At 44.8% G+C, this 19,840-nt stretch overlaps 1 protein-coding gene across 1 annotated transcript; it reads left to right on the top strand.

Annotated features, from left to right (window-relative positions):
* The first annotated feature begins 2,816 nt into the window (after positions 1 to 2,816).
* Positions 2,817 to 19,389, top strand: MSL3 (MSL complex subunit 3). The gene is made up of 13 exons (XM_032880203.1): positions 2,817 to 2,964; positions 4,299 to 4,381; positions 4,779 to 4,874; positions 5,208 to 5,308; positions 6,267 to 6,352; positions 6,935 to 7,057; positions 8,057 to 8,217; positions 9,023 to 9,181; positions 10,869 to 11,131; positions 11,818 to 11,927; positions 15,589 to 15,688; positions 16,162 to 16,246; positions 18,577 to 19,389. The coding sequence occupies exons 1-13, from the start codon at positions 2,863 to 2,865 to the stop codon at positions 18,674 to 18,676; spliced, it is 1,569 nt and encodes a 522-aa protein (XP_032736094.1). The 5' UTR covers positions 2,817 to 2,862; the 3' UTR covers positions 18,677 to 19,389.
* The last annotated feature ends 451 nt before the right edge of the window (positions 19,390 to 19,840 follow it).

The following is a 19,840-nucleotide window of genomic DNA, read 5'->3' as shown; positions in this document are numbered from 1 at the left end:
AGCCTGTAAATGCCTCAAGGTCATGACATAAAAACTAAGGGTAACCAGTCACAAACAGCCAACCAGTCTTTACACGATAGCCTATCAAGAACCTCTTTATTTCTGCCTTTTCTCTAAAAAAAAAAAAAAAAATCCCTCTCTGGGCTCCTGACCCTGAAGTAAGTACTCCTCAGCACTTCCCATTGGCATTTACTTGACTGCAGTTGATTTCTGCTCACATTCTTAAAGATGTTTAATATGCTTCAGTTTATTATTTAACAGGAGAGACTTCCTCTCTGGAGCCTTTTCTGACACTCTCCCTCCTCCTGGGGTGATGTAAGCACCTGTCTGTTCCCTCCGACAGCATGCATGATGCTCACTGCTGGGCCCCTCCTGAAACGTCTCTTCTTTAAGGCCAAGGGTAATACCTGTATTCTGTTCTAGCTTGTGTGTCTAGCATCCAGAACACTGGAGGCTCAATAAAAATCTGTAGAACAAGGTGCCTAGCTGGCCTGGTGGGTAGAGCAGGTGACTCCTGATCTCAGGGTTGTGAGTTCAAGCCCCCATGTTGGGCATAGAGATTACTTAAATATATATATATATGTGTATATATATATATATATATATATATACATATATATATTTTTTTTTTCAGTGAATGAATGAGGTCAAGGAGAAATGACCAAGGGACACCTAATATTAATGGCAAGCACATACCCACCACTTATTATGTGCCAGGCACTACACAAACACATGTACACTGAGTAGATTTATTCCTAAAACAACCTGAGGAGGTTGGAGCCACTATTATCTATAAATGTGAGGAAACTGCATCACAGAGAGGCTAATCACTTGTCCAAGGTCACAAACGAGAAGTGACAAGTGTGGCACTGGATCACAGAGCCCTCTATGTTCTCTACCTTTGCACATAAGAGGGAAAGGGATGCTCAGCCCACATTAAAGATGGAGGCCTCTCTAGTGGTTCCCAATCCAGAGGAGGCCAGCAAGGGGTGCTGTCACTGAAGGCTTTTGCATTCTTGGACTGTTTAGGGGCAACAGAGGAAAAGGTGTGGCTCAAGCACATAAGAAGGGGTGGAAATGGAGAGAAACAAAAGAAAGCATCTAAAAGTCTTGCCCTGCAAGGTTAGAGTCTGGAAAGGAAATCTCCATTCTCCAATAAGAAAAATAAAAATGCTAATATTCTGATGTGGTTTAGCCATGACAGGCAATTCCTTGTGCCTTAGAGGTCCCACTGCTATTTATGGGGAACATCACCATCAACAGCTCATTCCTCATAAGCCACAAACTGCAGAAGGATCACAGCTCCAGTTCCGGTTTCACCCCTGTATTATCATCAAAGACACAGCTCACTATCTGTCCATCTTCCCCCAACCTGTCCCTCTCATGGCCCTTATTTTGCCCAATGGATCTATTGCTCACCCACCTCATTATGCCAGAAAATCTGGACGTCTCTCAAGATTTCTCCTTCCCTTTCCCCTGTCAAGTCCAACTGGTCACTGAGTTTTGGGGATTCTATTTCATAAATCTGTTAATTCATTCACTGAACATTTATTGTGTGCCAGGACTATGCCGTGAACTGGATGAGATTCCCCGCAGCTCTGCCCTCCCAACTTCAAGGAACGGAGCATCTTATGGGGAGTACTTTGGCAACGAACAGCCCATTCTACTGCAGCATACCGTAAATGTAAGAAACAGGTAGGTTGAAGGCTGGGAGGGAATATTGGAGGGGTATGTGATTCAGGTGGGGAAGCCTGAGGGTTTTTCTCCTGGCAATGTCCAAGCTGAAATGTGAAGGATGTATAGCAAGAAACCCAGTGAAAGGGAGCGCAAGCGCAAATTTCTGGTTGCAAGAATAGAGCACGACTTCAGAGGCGCCAAGGTGCTCTAGGCCGATCTTAATCCAGTCACTACACTACCCAAACGCTTTCCATCCCTCAGAACAAAGCAAAAAAATTCAGCACCTTCTTTCCTGCCTCTGGGCCTTGGTCTCCCAGCACTTGTCACTTGTTCATCAAGATCTCCTGAGCACCTCGTTGGTGCAGGTACCTCCTGGTACCAGCTTCACAGTACTTTCCCCCTTGGGGGAATTTTCAACATATTGCAGCAGACCTTGACGGAGCAACTCCTGAGTGCGGGGTTTGAAAACCATGCCAAGACTTAAGATGTTACTGACTTGGTTACGGACCTCACAGCCTCACTCCCAATGCTCACCCGCCGTCACTGGAAGGCTCCAGGCCTGTCACCTACTGGTCCCGGCCCAGGTATGCGCCAGGGCTTTCTTCGCTCCCCCACCACCCTTCGCCCACCTAGACCCGACTTCAGCCGGACGTCCTCCTCGCGGAGCCACCCTTGGCGGCGCGCAGCTCTGCTAAGGTGGCCCGCGCGGCGCGGTCGCTGCTGGTTGCTAGAGGGCGGCCGCCGGCTGGCCTCCCCGCCGCCACTGCTCACCCCCAGACAGACCCTCTCCTGGGTGCCTCCCAGCCCGGGCCGGAGAGCGCGCGCCCGGCCCGATGACCCCGCGGGCCCAGCCCGCGCCGGCCACCTTTCCCACGACCGCGGGAGGGGCCGTCCTGCCGGAAGACCGCGGCCGCGGGCAGCATTCCCTCCCTGTCTTTGCGGAGCCCAGCAGGACTCGCGGAGACGCGCCCCGCCGGGAGCGCGCCCGCCCCGCGACTCCCAGGTCTGGCCACCGCGCGGGGCGGGCCGAGGCGGGACTGAGGGCGGAGCGGTCGCAGCCTCCGCCATTCCCCGCTCCCTCCCCCCACCCCCGCCGCTGCGCGCCACCTCCCCGCCCCCACACCCCCTCCCCCACCGCGCGCGCTCCGCCCGCCCCGGAGCCTCGCCCTCCGCCACGATGAGCAAATGAGCGCGAGCGAGGGCATGAAATTTAAATTCCACTCAGGGGAGAAAGTGCTGTGCTTCGAGCCTGACCCCACCAAGGCGCGAGTGCTGTACGATGCCAAGGTGCCGCCGCGGAGGGACAGGGAGGAGGCGCGGGCCGGGGACCCCGGGACGGGTGGCGGATGCGGATGCGGGTGCGGACGGCGGCGCGGAGCAGGGGAAGTGGCGGGGCCCGGCGCTCCATGCCGGCGGCTCCTCGGCTTGCGAGGCGCCGTGCGTGCAGCAGGGGGCGCTCTCGGGGCGCGGCGCTGGGGAGTCGGGGCCCGGGTGCTTCCGCTTCCGCCCGGCGCTGGGCTGCGCACGCGCCATCGGAAACCTCGCGCGTGCAGTGTCGCGAGGCTGGGGCTGCGACGCCGGTTTGCGTACGCGACGCCAGCGAGGGCTACCGTCGAGGAGGTCGCTTGCCGGCGGCCTTCAGCTTCTTGTTAAATCTTTCACCATTCTGCGCGGCCCATCGTTGCCTGGGCTGCCGTGCGACGCCCTGACTGACCGAGCCAGGTCCTAAACCGTAGCGCCATAGCACTGGCCGTCGACTCACGACGTCATTGCTCTGGAGCACCAATCGTGTCTGGGCCCGTCCCTCCCGTAGGCCGCGACTCCCCACCCGAGGGCAGTGTTGACCCGGTGCTTTCGTCACTCGGGGTCTTGCAGCATTTAGGTTTTCAGTCCCCGAGTCGCGCCCTGTGCCTGTTCATCCAAGTTTCGGGGACGGGGGGGAGGGACGGGGGCACTGAGCCACAACCGCAGCTCCTGGGGCCTGGATGACGAGTGGGAGTGGGCACCGCAGTTTGGGTTTGGGGGCTGGCTTCGGGCCCCAGGTGCTTCAGGGCGACTCTGGCCTTAAGGGGACTTCCCGAGGCCTCTAGCTTTTGCGAGTTGTGTTTTCGGGCTCCGCCGCCGAAGCCTCCGGCTGCTTGCTGTCCCACCTCCCGTCCCGCCTTGAGCCTCCGTAGGGGTCACACGCCTCATTATTTGCCCCAGTTGTTCCCTCTAGGGACACCTCGGAGGGATGGCATAATTTGCCAAACGTCCCGACCCTGGACGCGGCTAAGCTGGGGTTACTACAACTCCCAGAGATCTTAGGGCCTCAGCGCTCCTGTCTGGCCTGGACTCTCTAGTGACAAATCGGTCGGCCAATGGGCTTCAAGAAGCTGAACCCAGTCTCAATATCTGAGACCAATCGCGGGCTGGTTGGAGGGATGTTTCCTATTTTGAGGCATCCACTCAGGGGGAAAAAATGGAATTGAAAGGAAAAATGTTTCAACCCAGCTTTCAGTCTAAAAAAGGAGAGAACGCTTTCTTTTCTTTTAAAAAGAGATCTGTGATCTAGTTTTCCTGATCTAGCTTCCAATATTCTCTATGTTCTGTCATTTGCGGACAATATTTCCTGGTTTCAGATTGTCGATGTTATTGTTGGGAAAGACGAAAAAGGCAGAAAGATCCCAGAATATCTGATCCATTTTAATGGTTGGAACAGAAGGTGAGTGTACTTGTTCAACGGGATTGAAAATTGATCATCTTTGCCGCACAAGAACATTGCAAACTTATTTAAGTTTTAGAAACACTTGTAGAAAAGCTTTACTTCCTGTTTCTGTTTTTTTATCAAACCTTGCGTATTCTGAAGAAGGATTACTTTTAAGTCAATTATATTTGGATTCTCTGTGGGTAATTCTAGAAACCCTAGTTCTTTCTGTGTCTGCATGAGTTTCTTTTTCAATTTATTTGCATCTTTTTTGTGATTTTAAAATGTTTAAATAGTTTTCTAAAACATAAGTACTTCTGGGACACTTCTGCTTCTGTGAGGCGCTTGTAGCATTTGTTTCATATCAACCTAAAATACTGAATTTTACATGCTTTTCCTTTTTTTGTTTGATTAGCTGGGATAGATGGGCAGCTGAAGATCATGTCCTTCGTGACACCGATGAAAATCGGAGATTACAGCGTAAATTGGCAAGAAAAGCTGTAGCTCGCCTGTAAGAACACAAAAATTGTGACATAATTGTTATTCAGTGTGTTTTCTGTTTGTGTTTAGAACCTTTAAAATCTTAAAGTAAAAATATGGCAAATATGGCTTATTCATAACTTTATATATTTAAAGTGCGCTCATGAAGAATTGCTCTTACATTCTAAATTCTGTGTTTTCACAGAGGTTACTGTATAATCTTCTGAAGTGGAGATTAACATTTATGTTCTGGGATTTAATGATTTTTAGGTTCTTAAGAATCGTTGTTATATCTTGTTTGTACTTCAATACCCGTTATCAGTCAGCATCAAACTTTATTTTGGTTGCGTTTATTTTCTTTCAGGAGAAGCACAGGAAGAAAGAAGAAGCGCTGCAGGTTGCCCGGTGTTGACTCTGTCTTAAAAAGCCTCCCTGTTGAAGAAAAAGATGAAAATGATGAAAACTGTGAGTGGTTTGACTTCATTTTCTCCAGCTAAAAGAACTTTTACCTAGTCCTTTTATACCACAGGATTGAGGGGTAGGAGTCGTTGTAGTTACAGACAAGGAAACATTTTAAGCTCACCACATATAACATGTGCCCCTTTTGTTCTTAACAATTAAAGCAGTGGTCAGTTAGTCCATAATACTGCATCAGTCTTGCTCATGACTGCTGTCTTTTCAGGCAGGGTCTTGATTTGTACTAACCCCTCATGTTTCCTTCTTGGCACTTCCTGAGCCTTGTCGCCAGTTATGAATGCAACAGAGAACCATAGAATCCTAGGTGACTAAACACTTTCAGATCATTAACTTGGGTGGGTTTTGCCCTCATTGAAATTGGTGTTATATTTCTCAAAATAAATTTCTATTCTGAAAGGTCCAGTTTTTATGTTCGGCATTTAAAATATGTGCAGGACTACAGTTAATTATTGCCAATAGTAGGACACATGCTTCACCTTAAAGAACTATAATTGTAGGGGCGCCTGGGTGGCTCAGTCGTTAAACATCTGCTTTTGGCTCAGGTCATGATCCCAGAGTCCTGGGTTCGAGCCCTGCATCGGGCTCCCTGCCAGGCGAGAAGCCTGCTTCTCCCGCTCCCACTCCCCCTGCTTGTGCTCCCTCTCTCACTGTGTCTCTGTCTGTCAAATAAATAAATAAAATCTTTTTTGACGGAGAGAGAGAGAGCACAAGTAGGCAGAGAGGCAGGCAGAGAGAGAGAGGAGGAAGCAGGCTCCCTGCTGAGCAGAGGGCCCGATGCGGGGCTCGATCCCAGGACCCTGAGATCATGACCTGAGCCGAAGGCAGAGGCTTAACCCACTGAGCCACCCAGGCGCCCCAATAAAATCTTTTTTTAAAAAAGAATTATAATTGTAAAGGTTAGGGAAGTATATGGTGCCATTATGCCTGATAATTTTTGTTTTTCTAGCAATAAGCAGTTCCTCTGCTGACAGTAGTGAAGAAAAGGATGAAGAAATAAGTGAAGAAAGTGATATTGAAGAAAAGACAGAAGTGGTATAAAGTTTCTACTGTAAAAATGCTGGTTTTGGTATATATTTAGTGGTAAAAATATGTGATAAAATTCTTCAGTTGCAGATCATTTTGTAAAAGTGCATTGTTTTAACCAGATACTGTAAACCTCTACTTGATCTTTAAGGGAAAATAACCTTTATTTATATTTATAGTCACTGTATGAACCTCTTGGTAGCTGTTTTTACCTGTAAAATGTTTTCACAAATCATAGTTAATTCTTTCTTTCCATTGCGGCCATGAACTTTGTTTTTTTAGTCGTGATTAGCTTTTAAATGTTGTGTATCAGAGTTTGGCATCTTCTGCCTGCCTTCAAAGTTAACATAAATCTCACTGGCAAACTTAAAAGGGGGAGAAAGAAAATTAGCATCGGCAACATGGTTCGTGCCGTAAAATACATTAACTTTTGGCCTTTAATGTACTTTTCTGTAAGACATATGGTATTCTGGTAGGAATGTCGAGGATTAATGGGGTTTGTTTCATAGTAGGCTCCCTGTGTTAGTCTTCCTTTGGATATAGACTCTGTTACTGTGATGACTAGTTAAAAATGAAATCGTGATATTGCAGAAGGAAGAACCAGAGCTGCACACAAAAAGGGAAATGGAAGAAAGAACAATAACTATAGAAATCCCTGAAGTTCTGAAAAAGAAGCTTGAGGATGATTGTTACTATATCAACAGGAGGAAACGGGTATGCAGGGAGAATACATAAAACCTGGATTTGTAATAGAACTTTCATTCTGCCATATTTTACAGTTACAGACTCAAATAATTAAGAACCTTGTAAGGATGAAATTCATATTTTAAGTTTTATAGTGAGTTAGGTTTTAAAGTTCTCTGACAGTACTCTTCTGTTGCTGATTGAATTAAAGCATGCACAGTCGTTCCCAGCTTTGGCTGTCCATTAGAATCCTCTAGGGAGCTTTGTCAAACTCCTCATGCCTGGGCTTCATCCAGGAGGTTAAGACAAGGGGCACCTGGGTGGCTCAGTTGGTTAAGCGTCCAACTCTTGGGTTTCAGCTCAGGTCTTGATCTCGGGGTCCTGAGGTCAAGACCCGTAGTGGGTTCTGCACTCAGTGGGGAGTCTGCTTGAGATTCTCTCATTCCCTCTCCCTGCGTTCTTTCCTGCCCCGTCCCATCTTATGCACGCACACAGATGCGCTCTCTCTCAAATGTTTTAAGAAGATGTTAAGACAGAATTGATCTGTCACAGAGGCCAACAGTGGACATAGTCTTCCCAGGTAGCTGCAGTTGATCATTAAGATATGAATCACGGGTCACATTTATTTTTAAAATTTATACTGTAGTCTTCATGGGGATAACGATTAGTAGAAGCAATCATAGACCTTCAAAGCATCTTTATTTAAAACATTCTCAAGCAGAATTGGCTTTATTTTTGAGTTAAAAAATGTATATCGGGGCGCCTGGGTGGCTCAGTGGGTTAAGCCGCTGCCTTCGGCTCAGGTCATGATCTCGGAGTCCTGGGATCGAGCCCCGCATCGGGCTCTCTGCTCAGCAGGGAGCCTGCTTCCTCCTCTCTCTCTGCCTGCCTCTCTGCCTGCTTGTGATCTATCAAATAAATAAATAAAATCTTTAAAAAAAAATGTATATAGACAAGAACACTGTTTCTTGGCACATGTGGTTTATACAATGACATGCACGCATCACATGTCTGTATTTTTATTAACAGTTAGTGAAACTTCCATGCCAGACCAACATCATAACTATTTTGGAATCCTACGTGAAACATTTTGCTATCAATGCAGCCTTTTCAGCCAATGAGAGGCCTCGTCACCATCATGCTATGCCACATGCCAATATGAATGTGCATTACATCCCAGCAGAAAAGAAGTGAGTAGTGAGGGAGGTGGGGATTGGTGTCTCAATGGCTCTCTCTTTGTGTATTAGGGAAGTAACTTCCATTTAGAACAGGTGACACTCTACTTCTGTAACTTGGAATTCATTTAATATATCACTCGATTAACCCAATAATTCATTAAGTAAGAAATTTAACACCAAAATATTGTTCCTTTTACGAAATGTTCAGTAACTATTTAGATATCTGGTCTGGATATACTGAGTTTGCACTGCCTCAACACCAAGACCAGTTTTTTTCAGTGATAGGATACAGGGAGGTAACTCTTTGTCCTTGAGAATCACCAGAATAGGCAAATAAAATTTTATCAAAGCTTGTTTACAAATAGGTTTTTATTTAGCCGGGATAATCGTTTTCATAGCCTGCCTTGTGCATGTTACCCAGCTGGATTAGAGGCAGACAGGCAGGCTGTTTGATTTGAAATAAGTATTAGGAATGGTTCATTAGGTCTGCCCCCTTCTACTCCCAGTAATTGCGGTCCAGTAGTCTGTGTTCTGCAACACAGGCTGCTTGGACTCCTCGTGTGGTACTGAATGTATACATTTGTGTTCAGTGCAGTAAGTTGAAATTCCTGGTGTACTTTTTTCGCTTTATATTATAGATCAACATTGTCATCTAATTTTTTGGTGGCAGCATCTACAAACTCACTGTATTTTTTAAATGTGTAGGTGTAATATATGGTGTTTCAGTTTAAAACTCTGCCTGATTAAAAACATGCAACTTCATTATGACCCTTTGGAAAGTATTTACTGCATCTCTAATCTCTTCTTATTCTCCTAGTGTTGACCTTTGTAAGGAGATGGTGGATGGAGTAAGAATAACATTTGATTACACGCTGCCACTGCTTCTACTCTATCCGTATGAACAAGTTCAGTATAAAAAGGTGACTTCATCCAAGTTTTTCCTTCCAATTAAGGAAAGTGCCACAAACAGTAACAGGTAAGTTAGATAATCTGAAGTTTGACTGTCAGATGTCAGCAACCAAGTTGACTCTGTCTTTGAAGATTTCCTCCTAATGCTATGGGGCCAACAGGTTTGGAGGAGGAGATTGAAAAGTAGAGTTTTTCCCTGGGTAAGCTAAGTCATCACTCACTTTCAGATGGCTCTCAAAGATTGAACCAAGTGAAGGTTCCAGTGCGAGAACTTGGTTTGCTTTTGAGCAGCTAACCTGTCTTTCCAAAGACAAATGGGGTGAAGAAGGCACAGACCGAGAAAGGCAGAAGTGGGTTTGAATGTAGCTCCTTCACTTACTGATTGTGTGGCTCGAGGAGATTCCTTCTGAGGCTCTTTCTTTTGCCTCTGCACAATGGAAAGAACGGCTTCCTCCTTGGGTAGTTATTAAATGAGAAAGTTCACAAAGGGCTGGCCACCTTTTGCCTTCAACTAAAGGTTAGTTCCTTTCCTGCTCTGATGCATCACTACTTTCTTCCCTCAGTCACCAAGCATGCCCAAATCCCTATTGTTTGGTTAGGGGAAGGGGTGGAAATCGCCCACCTGAAGTCTGCACCCTCACCTGTATAAGCTGCTTCCCTGTCTTCCTATGCCTCTCTTGGTGAGAATGGCCAGTTCTCATGATTTCCACTTCTTCATCTCTTCCTGCCTACTTTACGCTCTGCTGTTGTCTACCAACTGCCCCTGCTAACTCTGCTCCCCAAGGGGGGTACTAACAACTTCCCACTTGTCACACGCCATGCTCTGCTTTGGCCACCTTTCCCCACCACCCCCTTGTCCCTTCCCTTCATGCCTCCTTGCTCCTGGTTCTCTCTCTGCCTCATGATCATCTCTTAGCCTGCCTGCCTGCCTCTCCCATTGGTTTCACCCTATGCGAGAAGCGTGTGCAACTCGCTGGGGACCTGTGTCGATGTTCCCATTTACTCCCAATCTCAAGGTTCCCCGTGTCCAGGGTGGACTGTGTGTTCCACAAAGCTTGGCGGATGCTTGTGGCTTCTCTGTTCTAGTCTTGTGAGTAGTTACACTGTGGTGAGATAACGTGGTATTCTTACTCTATTTAAAAAAAAAAAAAAAAAAAGCTTTTACTGAAGTATAGTTGACACAATGTTATTTTACTTTAGAAATTAGGACACAGTGATTGCACAGACCTCTATGTTACCCACACATGGAGCTACGACAGTAATCCTATTCTCTTGACCGGGGTTTCTCAACCTCAGCCCTGTTGCTGTTTTGGGTGAGATCATTCTTTGTGGTGGGGCGTCCTGGGCGCTCTGGGTTGTCGGGCAGCAGTCCTGGCCTCTACCCACTAGATGCCAGGAGTGTTTTGCCAGTTGTGCCAAGCGAAGCAGCACTGTCTCCAGATAGCGCTATTGTCCCGGGCAGGGCACAGTGACTCCCCATTGAGAACCATCGCTAAAAAATACAAAAGGGGCATCACAGCCTTTAATGCCAGCATGCCTTGCAGAGTTATCAAGAGGATTTAAATGATCGAGTACGTATGGTTACTCTTTAAGAAAACATTTGTTTTGCCACACGTGAAAGTAAAAGTTTTAAGTCTCCTAGAGTGCAGTCCAGAGTGTTTTCTGCTCCGCCTGAAGGAGGACATTAAGAACGTCAGGTTTTGCAACGATTCTGGGACCAGGTGTGTGTGATGCTCTCTCCTATCCTTCCGTAGGAACCAAGAGGAGCTCTCTCCAAGCCCGCCTTTGTTGAATCCATCCACACCGCAGTCCACGGAGAGTCAGCCCACCACCGGGGAGCCAGCTACCCCCAAACGGCGCAAAGCTGAACCGGAAGCCTTGCAGTCTCTGAGGCGGTCCACGCGCCACTCTGCCAACTGCGACAGACTGTCTGAGAGCAGCGCCTCGCCTCAGCCCAAGCGCCGGCAGCAGGACACACCCTCCAGCATGCCAAAGCTGTTCCTGCACCTGGAGAAGAGTAGGTCCACTTTCAGGTGTGGGAAAGCCTTTCACTTTGGGCTTGGCGTGTGCCAGTCACTGCTCTCCTGACGGGAGCCCAGCCAACAGGGGAGGCTGGGAGAAGAATGGGGATGAGTGCACAGTCACACCCAGATTCACCCACTCAGCTGTGGGAAATCCACTCAGGAGTTTGGCTCTGACCAAGACTAACGAGGCATTTTCCCTATGGCTTGGAGAGAGGAGTCCCGCACCTTCGGCTCTGCAGTTGGATGCTTGGCCCTGCTGGTTTAGCTGTCTCGAGGGTCTTGTAGCGGTAGCTCTGTGTTCCCTCCTCCCAGCCCTAATCTATCCTGCTAGGCAACCACTAGTTAGTTATTTCCTATCTCTGTGGATTTGCCTCTTCTAGGCATCAGTTCCTGTGAGTGGAATTACATAGTAAGTGACCTTCTGTCTGTGGCTTCTCTCAGTTAGCATAATGTTTTCAAACTTCAGTGTGTCGTAGCATATGTCAATACTTGTTTCCTGTTTCTCCCCCCCCAAGAAGCCAGGTACTGTCTTTGATGATGGGAAAGTCTTACTGTTAAAGATTAATAACTTCTCTACTGTTTTAGACTGCCGGATGACTGTTAAAACAGTAGCAGAGTTATTACTCTTCAGTTGCTGTATGATTCACAAGCGAATAATTAACATTTTTTCCTTCTGAAGAAACGCCTGTGCATAGCAGATCATCCTCACCGGTTCCTCTGACCCCCAGCAAGGAAGGGAGTGCCGTGTTTGCTGGCTTTGAAGGCAGAAGAACTAATGAAATAAACGAGGTAAAGCATTACTGTTGCTGGTCGTCCGCAGTGAGTCCTCCTTAAAGGACCTTAAAGGACCTTAAGCCTCCTTGGGGCTTAAATCCTGTGGGCGGAAATCAGGTTTCCTTAGAAACGCTGTGTTGCTCTTGCTGTGGATAGCAACACGATGCTTCATACGATGACGTTTAATACTGGTTTGGGTTTCTAAAATGAGAAAATCCTAGGATTCCAGCCCTGCGCTTATGGTCATCTTTTAAGTAAGCACAAGTATTGAAATACATGAGTATTTTCATTTTATGGAACAGGCGTTGGCACACTTGTTCTGCAGAGATCCAGAGAGTAAATATTTTAGGCCTTGTGGACCACACAGTCTCCTTCAAGACTCCCCAGTTCCAAAAGCACTCTGTAAACGAATGGGCATGCTGTGTTCCAATAAGGCTTGATTTATGGATACTGAAATTTGAATATCATAATTTTCGTGTTGTGGAATACGGTTCTTCTTTTGGGTTTTTCCAACTATTTAAAAATATAAAATTCTTTTTTAATAATTGTACCAGTATCCATCTCTTTGAGGGTGTGCTATATGTTAGCATTGTGCCAGCCACTTGACCTAAATTGCCTCAGATTCTCTAGAACAACCTTGCCACCAGGTTTCCGTTTTACAAGTGGGGAAACTTTTCACTTAAAAATTCAGTTTTGGGAGCGCCTGGGCGGCTCAGTGGTTAAGCGTCTGCTTTGGCTCAGGTCATGATCCCAGGGTCCTGGAATCGAGCTCCGCATCAGGCTCCCTGCTCAGCGGGGAGCCTGCTTCTCCCTCTCTCATGCTTCTCCCTCTCCCACTGCTTGTGTTCCTTCTCTCACTCTGTCTCTCTGTCAAATAAATAAATAAAATCTTAAAAACATACCTTAAAAATTCTGTTTTTAAGTCTAGTTAACTGATGTGTAGGTAGTGAGTGTACCGGGGGTTTAAGAAATGTCTTGGTCTACTGGGATACTCTGAATCTCACCTAGGAGGTAGGATTTCCCTGTTTCTGTGCATAGGGGAGATGGCTTTACTAGGGAGAGAGAACATTTAAAGATGAGGGTTGGCAAACTTTTTCTGTAAAGAGTCAGATTGCAAATATTTTCAGGGTTGTGTACCATATAGTCTCTTTGGAGATGATCCAACTCTGCTGTAGTGTGAGAGTTACTCATAAGTGAATGAGTGTGGCTCTGTGCCCCCCAAATTGTATTCATGCACACTAGTAATTGACTTTCATGTGATTTTCACGTCATGAAATATTTATTCATGTGATTTTATTAACCACTTAAAAATACAACAGTCATTTTTAGCACAAGGGAGTTAGGCTGGATTTGGCAGAAGGCCTTAATTGGTTGACCCCCGATAGAAAAGCTGGAAAACTTCATTTGTTTTACAGTGACACTGAGGGAAAGTTAGGAAATTCCTATAATAGCAGTCCCTAACGTCCTGTTTTTCAGACAAGGCCCTGCAGGTGTTGTTAAAGGGGAGCCCTTTTTCTTTTAAGAGGCTCGTGAATATTCAGGCAAGGCCATTCCCACTCAGGTTGGCGGCGAGAGCCCACCATCTAGTGGTTACAAGGACAGCTGCAAGCTCCAGTAGAGCAGGAGTTCTAGTAAGCCCGGCTCTCAGCAGTGACTCATGACATCTTAAGAAACTGCCACCTTCCTGAGTGCCTCTGTCTCAGTGTGTTTTAGTAAAAGCTCTGCATCCAGATCACCTGAGACTGTCACTGACCTAGTGCGTTGGGGTAGAGTCTGGATGTACACATTTACAATTCACAGGCGGTTGTCTGTATACCCCAGGTGAGAATTGCTCTGCTAGAAACCTGTTTTTCCCCATGAAATTTATCTTTGGTAAATAGAAGGTGATACACTGTGTCGCAATGCAGAGTAGAATGAGTGAGGTAGGCTGGCCTGCTGAGTAGCCCGATAACTGGCATTTGCACACACGTGTCTCATGGTTCCAATGATTGCGGTTTCCCCTACGTTAACTTCAAGCATCGCTTGCCAAGCTTCTGTTGTGTGCGCCACAGGCTGAGGTGCTGTGCATGGAATAAAGATGCTGAAACCAAATCCCTCCCTTCAGTGGTCTACACCCCAGATGGGTGGTGCGGGTGAGGCCAGGGCTGAAGCCCAGACTTGCAGCGTGGAGCTATACAGAACCATGGTGAGACTCACTTCTACAGTTTCATTGTGTACACTTGTACTCAATTTAGTACATCAGCCTTTCTGGAGTGGTTTTGGCATCCTTCTGCCTTGTCTTACAGAGGATTTCTTTGGCCCTACTCTATTTCCAGATTAAACTTGACAGATCCCAAAAGGCAAAGCAGCAACTCGGTAAAATAGTCCTGTAATGTGCTGAAATATCTCTGTGGAGACTCATCAGAGAGCTTCTAAATACAGCTCTTGACTTTAACAAAAGCCCAAAGTCCACCCATAGCTCTGAAATTTAGAAAAAAGGAAAAGAAATTGGTTACCAGGGTTGAAGTCTGCTTTCACTTGATCCAGTGGTTCGGATTAGTTTCCAAAGTGAATCAAATATATCAGGAAATAAGGGAATCTTAAAACAATGGTAATATTACTCAAAACATGTTTGGGTTAGTTTTTGCTGCTACATTCTCTAGTATGGCATGATTTCCAATAAAAGAAAAGGGACAAAAATGACCAAAACAGTTACAACTAATTTATAGGTCATAGCTATCGAGAATTGGGAAATCAGATATTTCCTTAATCTTATTTTAGGTCTCCTCTCCCCCTACACACACACTTTATTTTTTTAAGATTTTATTAATTTGACAGAGAGAGACAGCGAGAGTGGGAGAGGGAGCAGCAGGCTTCCCGCAGAGCAAGGGGCCCGACGCTGGGCTCAATCCCAGGACCCTGGGATCATGACCTGAGCTGAAGGCAGACACTTAATGACTCTGCCCCCCAGGTGCCCCACACTTTATTTTTATAAGCTTTCTATTATTTTGACATAGAGCTGTATATTTTCTATATTTTCCTCTACGTGCAATTTATTGTTTTGACTTCTTAAGGTGATGAGAGGTATCTCCATGTTGCCAAGGAAGGTGGATCCTCATGTGATATAAGAGGCAAGAATGTTTTGAAAAAGTTGTAGGGAACTATTAGATATATGTTGATACATAATCAGTATGGAAGATGCATACCTTATCCTCCCAAACTTCTTAAATCATAATTTCACCAGTAAGATATGGACATTTAACTTTTTGGTATATACTTCCTGGTAGGTCTTCTGTGTATTTACATAATAATTATGCACATCATATTGTGTATTTTTTCTAAGTATCATATTGAATTTCGTTATTTTGTAGTTTGATCCTTTTCAACATAATGCATTATACTCCTGTATTCTGAGATCATGTCCCTTTTTTAAAGGGCTTCATGGGAAAGTTAGAGGAGTGGCGTTCAGAATTCCACAGTGGTTTGTCATTACTATTTACTGCCATTTTCTGGGTCCAGCTGTGAAGCAACTCCTAAGTTGCTAGGAGGCCACGAAGCTTGGGAGTGAGAATTTGACACTCAATTCGAGATGAGAATCTCAAAGCAAGTGTATTTCCGCTGGGATTCTAAATTTTGAGATCTCTTGGTGACAGTGTTAAGCATGCATTGAACAATTTGTCACTATATCTTTTCTCAGGTCCTCTCCTGGAAACTTGTACCTGACAGCTACCCCCCAGGCGACCAGCCCCCTCCACCGTCTTACATTTATGGGGCACAACACTTGCTACGATTGTTTGGTAAGAAATCCTGGTCCCTGCTTTCTTCTTCCTCCACCGCCCCCGCTCCCTTCCACTTTGGGGGTTTTTTAATCTTTTTTTTTTTTTTAGTAATCTCTACACCCAGTGTGAGGCTCAAATTTACAACCCTGAGGTCAGAAGTCATGCTTTTCCAGCTGAGCCAGCCAGGCACCCCTCCACTTTGGTTTTAACACCCTTGTTAGTTTATGTACATCTCGTGGTAATTTTGAGGGTCTAAGAAAAATCATTGAAAAATTTTTTTTAAAAAAGGCACTGACTCAATCTTAAATTTCATAAAAATTGTATTTGTACCACGTGTACCACTATACTATGTTCAGTGAGAGGTTTTGGTTTTGTTTGATAATGTAGATGTTAATTTCAGTTTGAATAGGATAAGCAAGGACCCTCAGTGTGTCCTGCTCATTGCCAGAGTCTGCCAGTTGTATATGGTTTTGGTTTTATTTTTTATGCAGTGAAACTTCCAGAAATCCTTGGAAAGATGTCCTTTTCTGAGAAGAATCTGAAGGCTTTACTGAAGCACTTTGATCTCTTTCTTAGGTATTTTAAATTTGTTTGTAAATACTAACTCTGCTGCCTTATATATGACTTTTTTGAACTTCTCCATAATAGATGTGGAAACTAGCTTTGTGGTATTTTAAACAGGAGCAGTAGTAGCTAAGAATGATAAAATGATTCCAACTGTGATCATGACATCAGGGTTTTTTGGCTATTTTCTTCTTCTGTAATTTATTGTATAAAGGTAAAATTTTTTGTGTCACTAGAAGAATGCATTTGGGTAACTGAATAGAAAATTAATTTTTTATAGTAGAAGTGATTGAGATTGATAATTTAGTTTTACATTTTTCATTTAGAAGTACCTTAAGTATTAGGTGTTTCTTTGTTGCATATACATAAACCTAAATATTAGCATTTACAGGTTGGATTTTGTGCTTAGAGTTAAGATAAATGAGCGATACATGCTGACGGTTTGTCAGCGTACAGAAAGGTATTGTTCTCTGCATCTGACAGAGCCAGTCATTGTATCTTAGGATCATTTGCTCAGAGGCTCTGCCCCCCACTCCTTGTACCATGCTGTGGGCCCCAGACTCATTTGTGCCTGTGGCCCAGCTCTGTCCCATCCAGATGTCTACTGACCAGTTCCTCTGCTTCATGTTCAAGGCTACTCATCACACCACCTTACCCAGCTCATGTATCTACCTGATCGGATTTCTTCCTTCTCTGTAAGGGGGTACCTTCTTTTTGTAGTCAGCTCCAACCTGCAAGAGCTAAACAAGTAGGATTTATTGGTGTGGAAAGTATTCCAGCCAGAGGAATGGGTTTTTGGAGTTTTTAAAGGGTGTTTTAAAGGGTATTTGGAGTTTTAAAGGGTATTTTTATGTAGACATTTTGAGTAAAGTGTCTGTGAGTGAAATTAGAGTTTATAACACGTTATTAGAAACAATTATGAAACATATACTCTTCCCTTCCAGCCTCCCCCTCAAACACCCAATTCTGTTTGGCATAAAGATTGTGTAGGCCAAAATCAAATAGTGCCAAGAAAACATGAAGAATAGCTGCAAGTTAGCATAGGAAAGCCTGCTGATTTTGTCGTGCCCAAAACAAAATAGAAATTAATGTTTTAAGAATTAATGTAGAAAGATATACAAATACTCTAATTGGTTTTGAAAACGTATCCAGAATGCTCGGTAGACTCAATGATCACCTTAAAAATGGCACAATCCAAAGAAGAGTTAGCTATCTCGTGAATTTTGACTCGGTTTTTACTAAAGAAGATACTAGGTTTATCCTTACATTTTTAGAAATTTGGACAGGTGGGAAGAGGCTGGTGAAACAAGCATGAAACTAATTAGCTTCACGGTTAATATGGCCCATGTGAGAATGTTTAAGCCCCGTGTGGTGAAATCTTTGACACTTCAGACACAAAATAGCGTCTGCGGAATGTGAACTTTTGAATAACTGGCCTCATTGTAAGGTCCATGGTCAGACACTAAGTCAGCCTTGTTTATGAAGTACGCTGAAACTGTAACACCTTTGGATGGCGATTTAGGACCCAGATACCCTTTACTATTTATACTGCTCAATTTCGGTTTAGCTTAGCCTATAGAAAGTATTGGAAATTTCTCAAGTGACATTTGTTGAGTTTATAGCGCCTTTTTTTTTTTAAAAGATTTTATTTATTTGAGAGAGTGAGCACCGGCAAGGGGAAGGGCAGGAGAAGGAGGCTCCCAGCTGAGCAGGGAGCCGCTGTAGGACTGCATCCCAGGACCCTGGGATCATGACCTGAGCCGAAGGCAGATGCTTAACTCACTGAGCCACCCAGGCGCCCTGAGTTTATGTTTTTTTATAGTTTATTTTTATTTTTTTAAGACTTTATTTGACAGAAAGCGTGCACAAACAGGGGGTATGGCAGGCAGAGGGAGAGGGAGAAGCAGGCTTTCCACCCTAGCAGGGAGCCCAGTGTGGGAGCCGGGGATCATGACCTGAGCCAAAGACACTTAACGACCGAGCCACCCAGGCGTCCCAGTATAGTTAGTTTTTATAACAGGAAAATGCAGCAGTCGTCAGAGTCCCCCCGCCTTTTTTTTTCAATGTTTGTATAATGAAGGCTGCCACCTAGTGGAGTTTCAGTTCTATTTCTCTTTGTACACTTGATAGTGAAAGGATCCTAATGAAATGGTAATTGATATAGGAGCCAGATATGTGCAATGAAAGTGATGAATATATAGAAATCAAGATTTTATTCATTTTCTTCCTTCGGAATACCAAAAACGTCTGAAATGTTAGGATGGTCGCAAGTTAAAATTTTGCTTGCTGGTATTCAGTCCTCACTGTTAAAGATCATCAGGGCCATTTTCTTCTTTTCCCAGGTTTTTGGCAGAATACCATGATGACTTCTTTCCAGAGTCTGCCTATGTTGCTGCCTGTGAGGCACACTATAGCACCAAGAACCCCAGGGCAATTTATTAAAGTTTTGATGGTTCTAGAAGAACAACTTCTCTGTCTAGCTTTGTGCTCTAGGATCCCAGTGAAGATCTAGGGAGAAGGTGGACCTTCTTTACAGAGCTGGCATGACACCCACCCCTAGGGGCGCTGGCAGAGGTGGGCCCATTTGTTTGAGTTGCTTACATACTATAGTTATTTCTGTTAAGGTTTACTTCCTAGGTGCCTGACCAGCCTCTAGCATGAGACCCTTGCCACCGTTCATGTCATCTGTGACAGCAGAAAAAGAACAGCTGTGGTCACTGTGAAGCGTTAATGAGAGAATGTATAGGTCAGGCTGTTTCAGTAACTGTTGGAGTTAATTTGTTAGCGATGACCACATTTTTTAGTTATTTGTTAGCATTAAGCAAAATTGTTTTCCAAACTGTTTTCATTCTTGTGATGAGGCTCAAAAACTCTGTCCAACAAATTTTAGTTTCGCTTGGAAATCACAACGTAGTACCAAAATATTTTAGAGGGAATTGATACCGATGGCAAAAGAAAATTTGCAGTCACACATTTGCTTGTTACAGCTCCTTTTCTCCAAAATCTTATTTTTGGTAATCTAAATAAAGTGTTGCCTCTCTTGTTTGAGATTTTACAGCTATACTTTGTTGTGTAATGTTATGGTTCCCTTTCTGTAAAACCTTATTTTTGGTGATCTAAATAAAGTGTTGCCCATCTTGTTGCAAAGAACCAGTTTTCACTCTGGCCTTGTCCTCTTTCTTTGTTGCAAAGGAACAGTGAGGTAATCTCTTGACTCATAACTTTTTGTTTTATTTTGTTATACTTTTGTGCCTTTTTTGCTAAGGCCTTTTGTTTTCTATCCCTCTTTGATTTTGCCCCACTTGGTGGCTTGACCATAAGGTGGCTACTGGGAGTCAGTGCAGTTTTTTGCTATCTTGCTGCTGCTCTCTGAGGTGGTCTGGGGCCAACACATTTATCCTTGTACACCATTACCAGCTGATGGTCTCTGCAGTCACCCTTTTTTTTTTTAAAGATTTTATTTATTTATTTGACAGAGACAGCGAGAGAGGGAACAGAAGCAGGGGGAATGAGAGAGGGAGAAGCAGGCCTCCCACTAAGCAGGGAGCCCGATGCGGGGCTGATCCCAGGACCCCGGGATCATGACCCAAGCCAAAGGCAGCTGCC

Source organism: Lontra canadensis, unplaced genomic scaffold (assembly GCF_010015895.1).
Source record: "Lontra canadensis isolate GAN:19392208 unplaced genomic scaffold, GSC_riverotter_1.0 scaffold68, whole genome shotgun sequence".
Lineage (NCBI taxonomy): Eukaryota > Metazoa > Chordata > Mammalia > Carnivora > Mustelidae > Lontra > Lontra canadensis.
The sequence above is the reverse complement of the archived record's forward strand: the minus strand, read 5'-3'. Positions and strand labels throughout refer to the sequence as shown.

Bases quoted from the DNA above. Each gene is read 5' to 3' on its own strand.
- MSL3 (XM_032880203.1), top strand. From the start codon at position 2,863: ATGAGCGCGAGCGAGGGCATGAAATTTAAATTCCACTCAGGGGAGAAA. The intron at 9,182-10,868 runs GTAAGTTAGATA...ATCCTTCCGTAG, and splicing joins AGTGCCACAAACAGTAACAG to GAACCAAGAGGAGCTCTCTC. The intron at 11,132-11,817 runs GTAGGTCCACTT...TTCCTTCTGAAG, and splicing joins GTTCCTGCACCTGGAGAAGA to AAACGCCTGTGCATAGCAGA.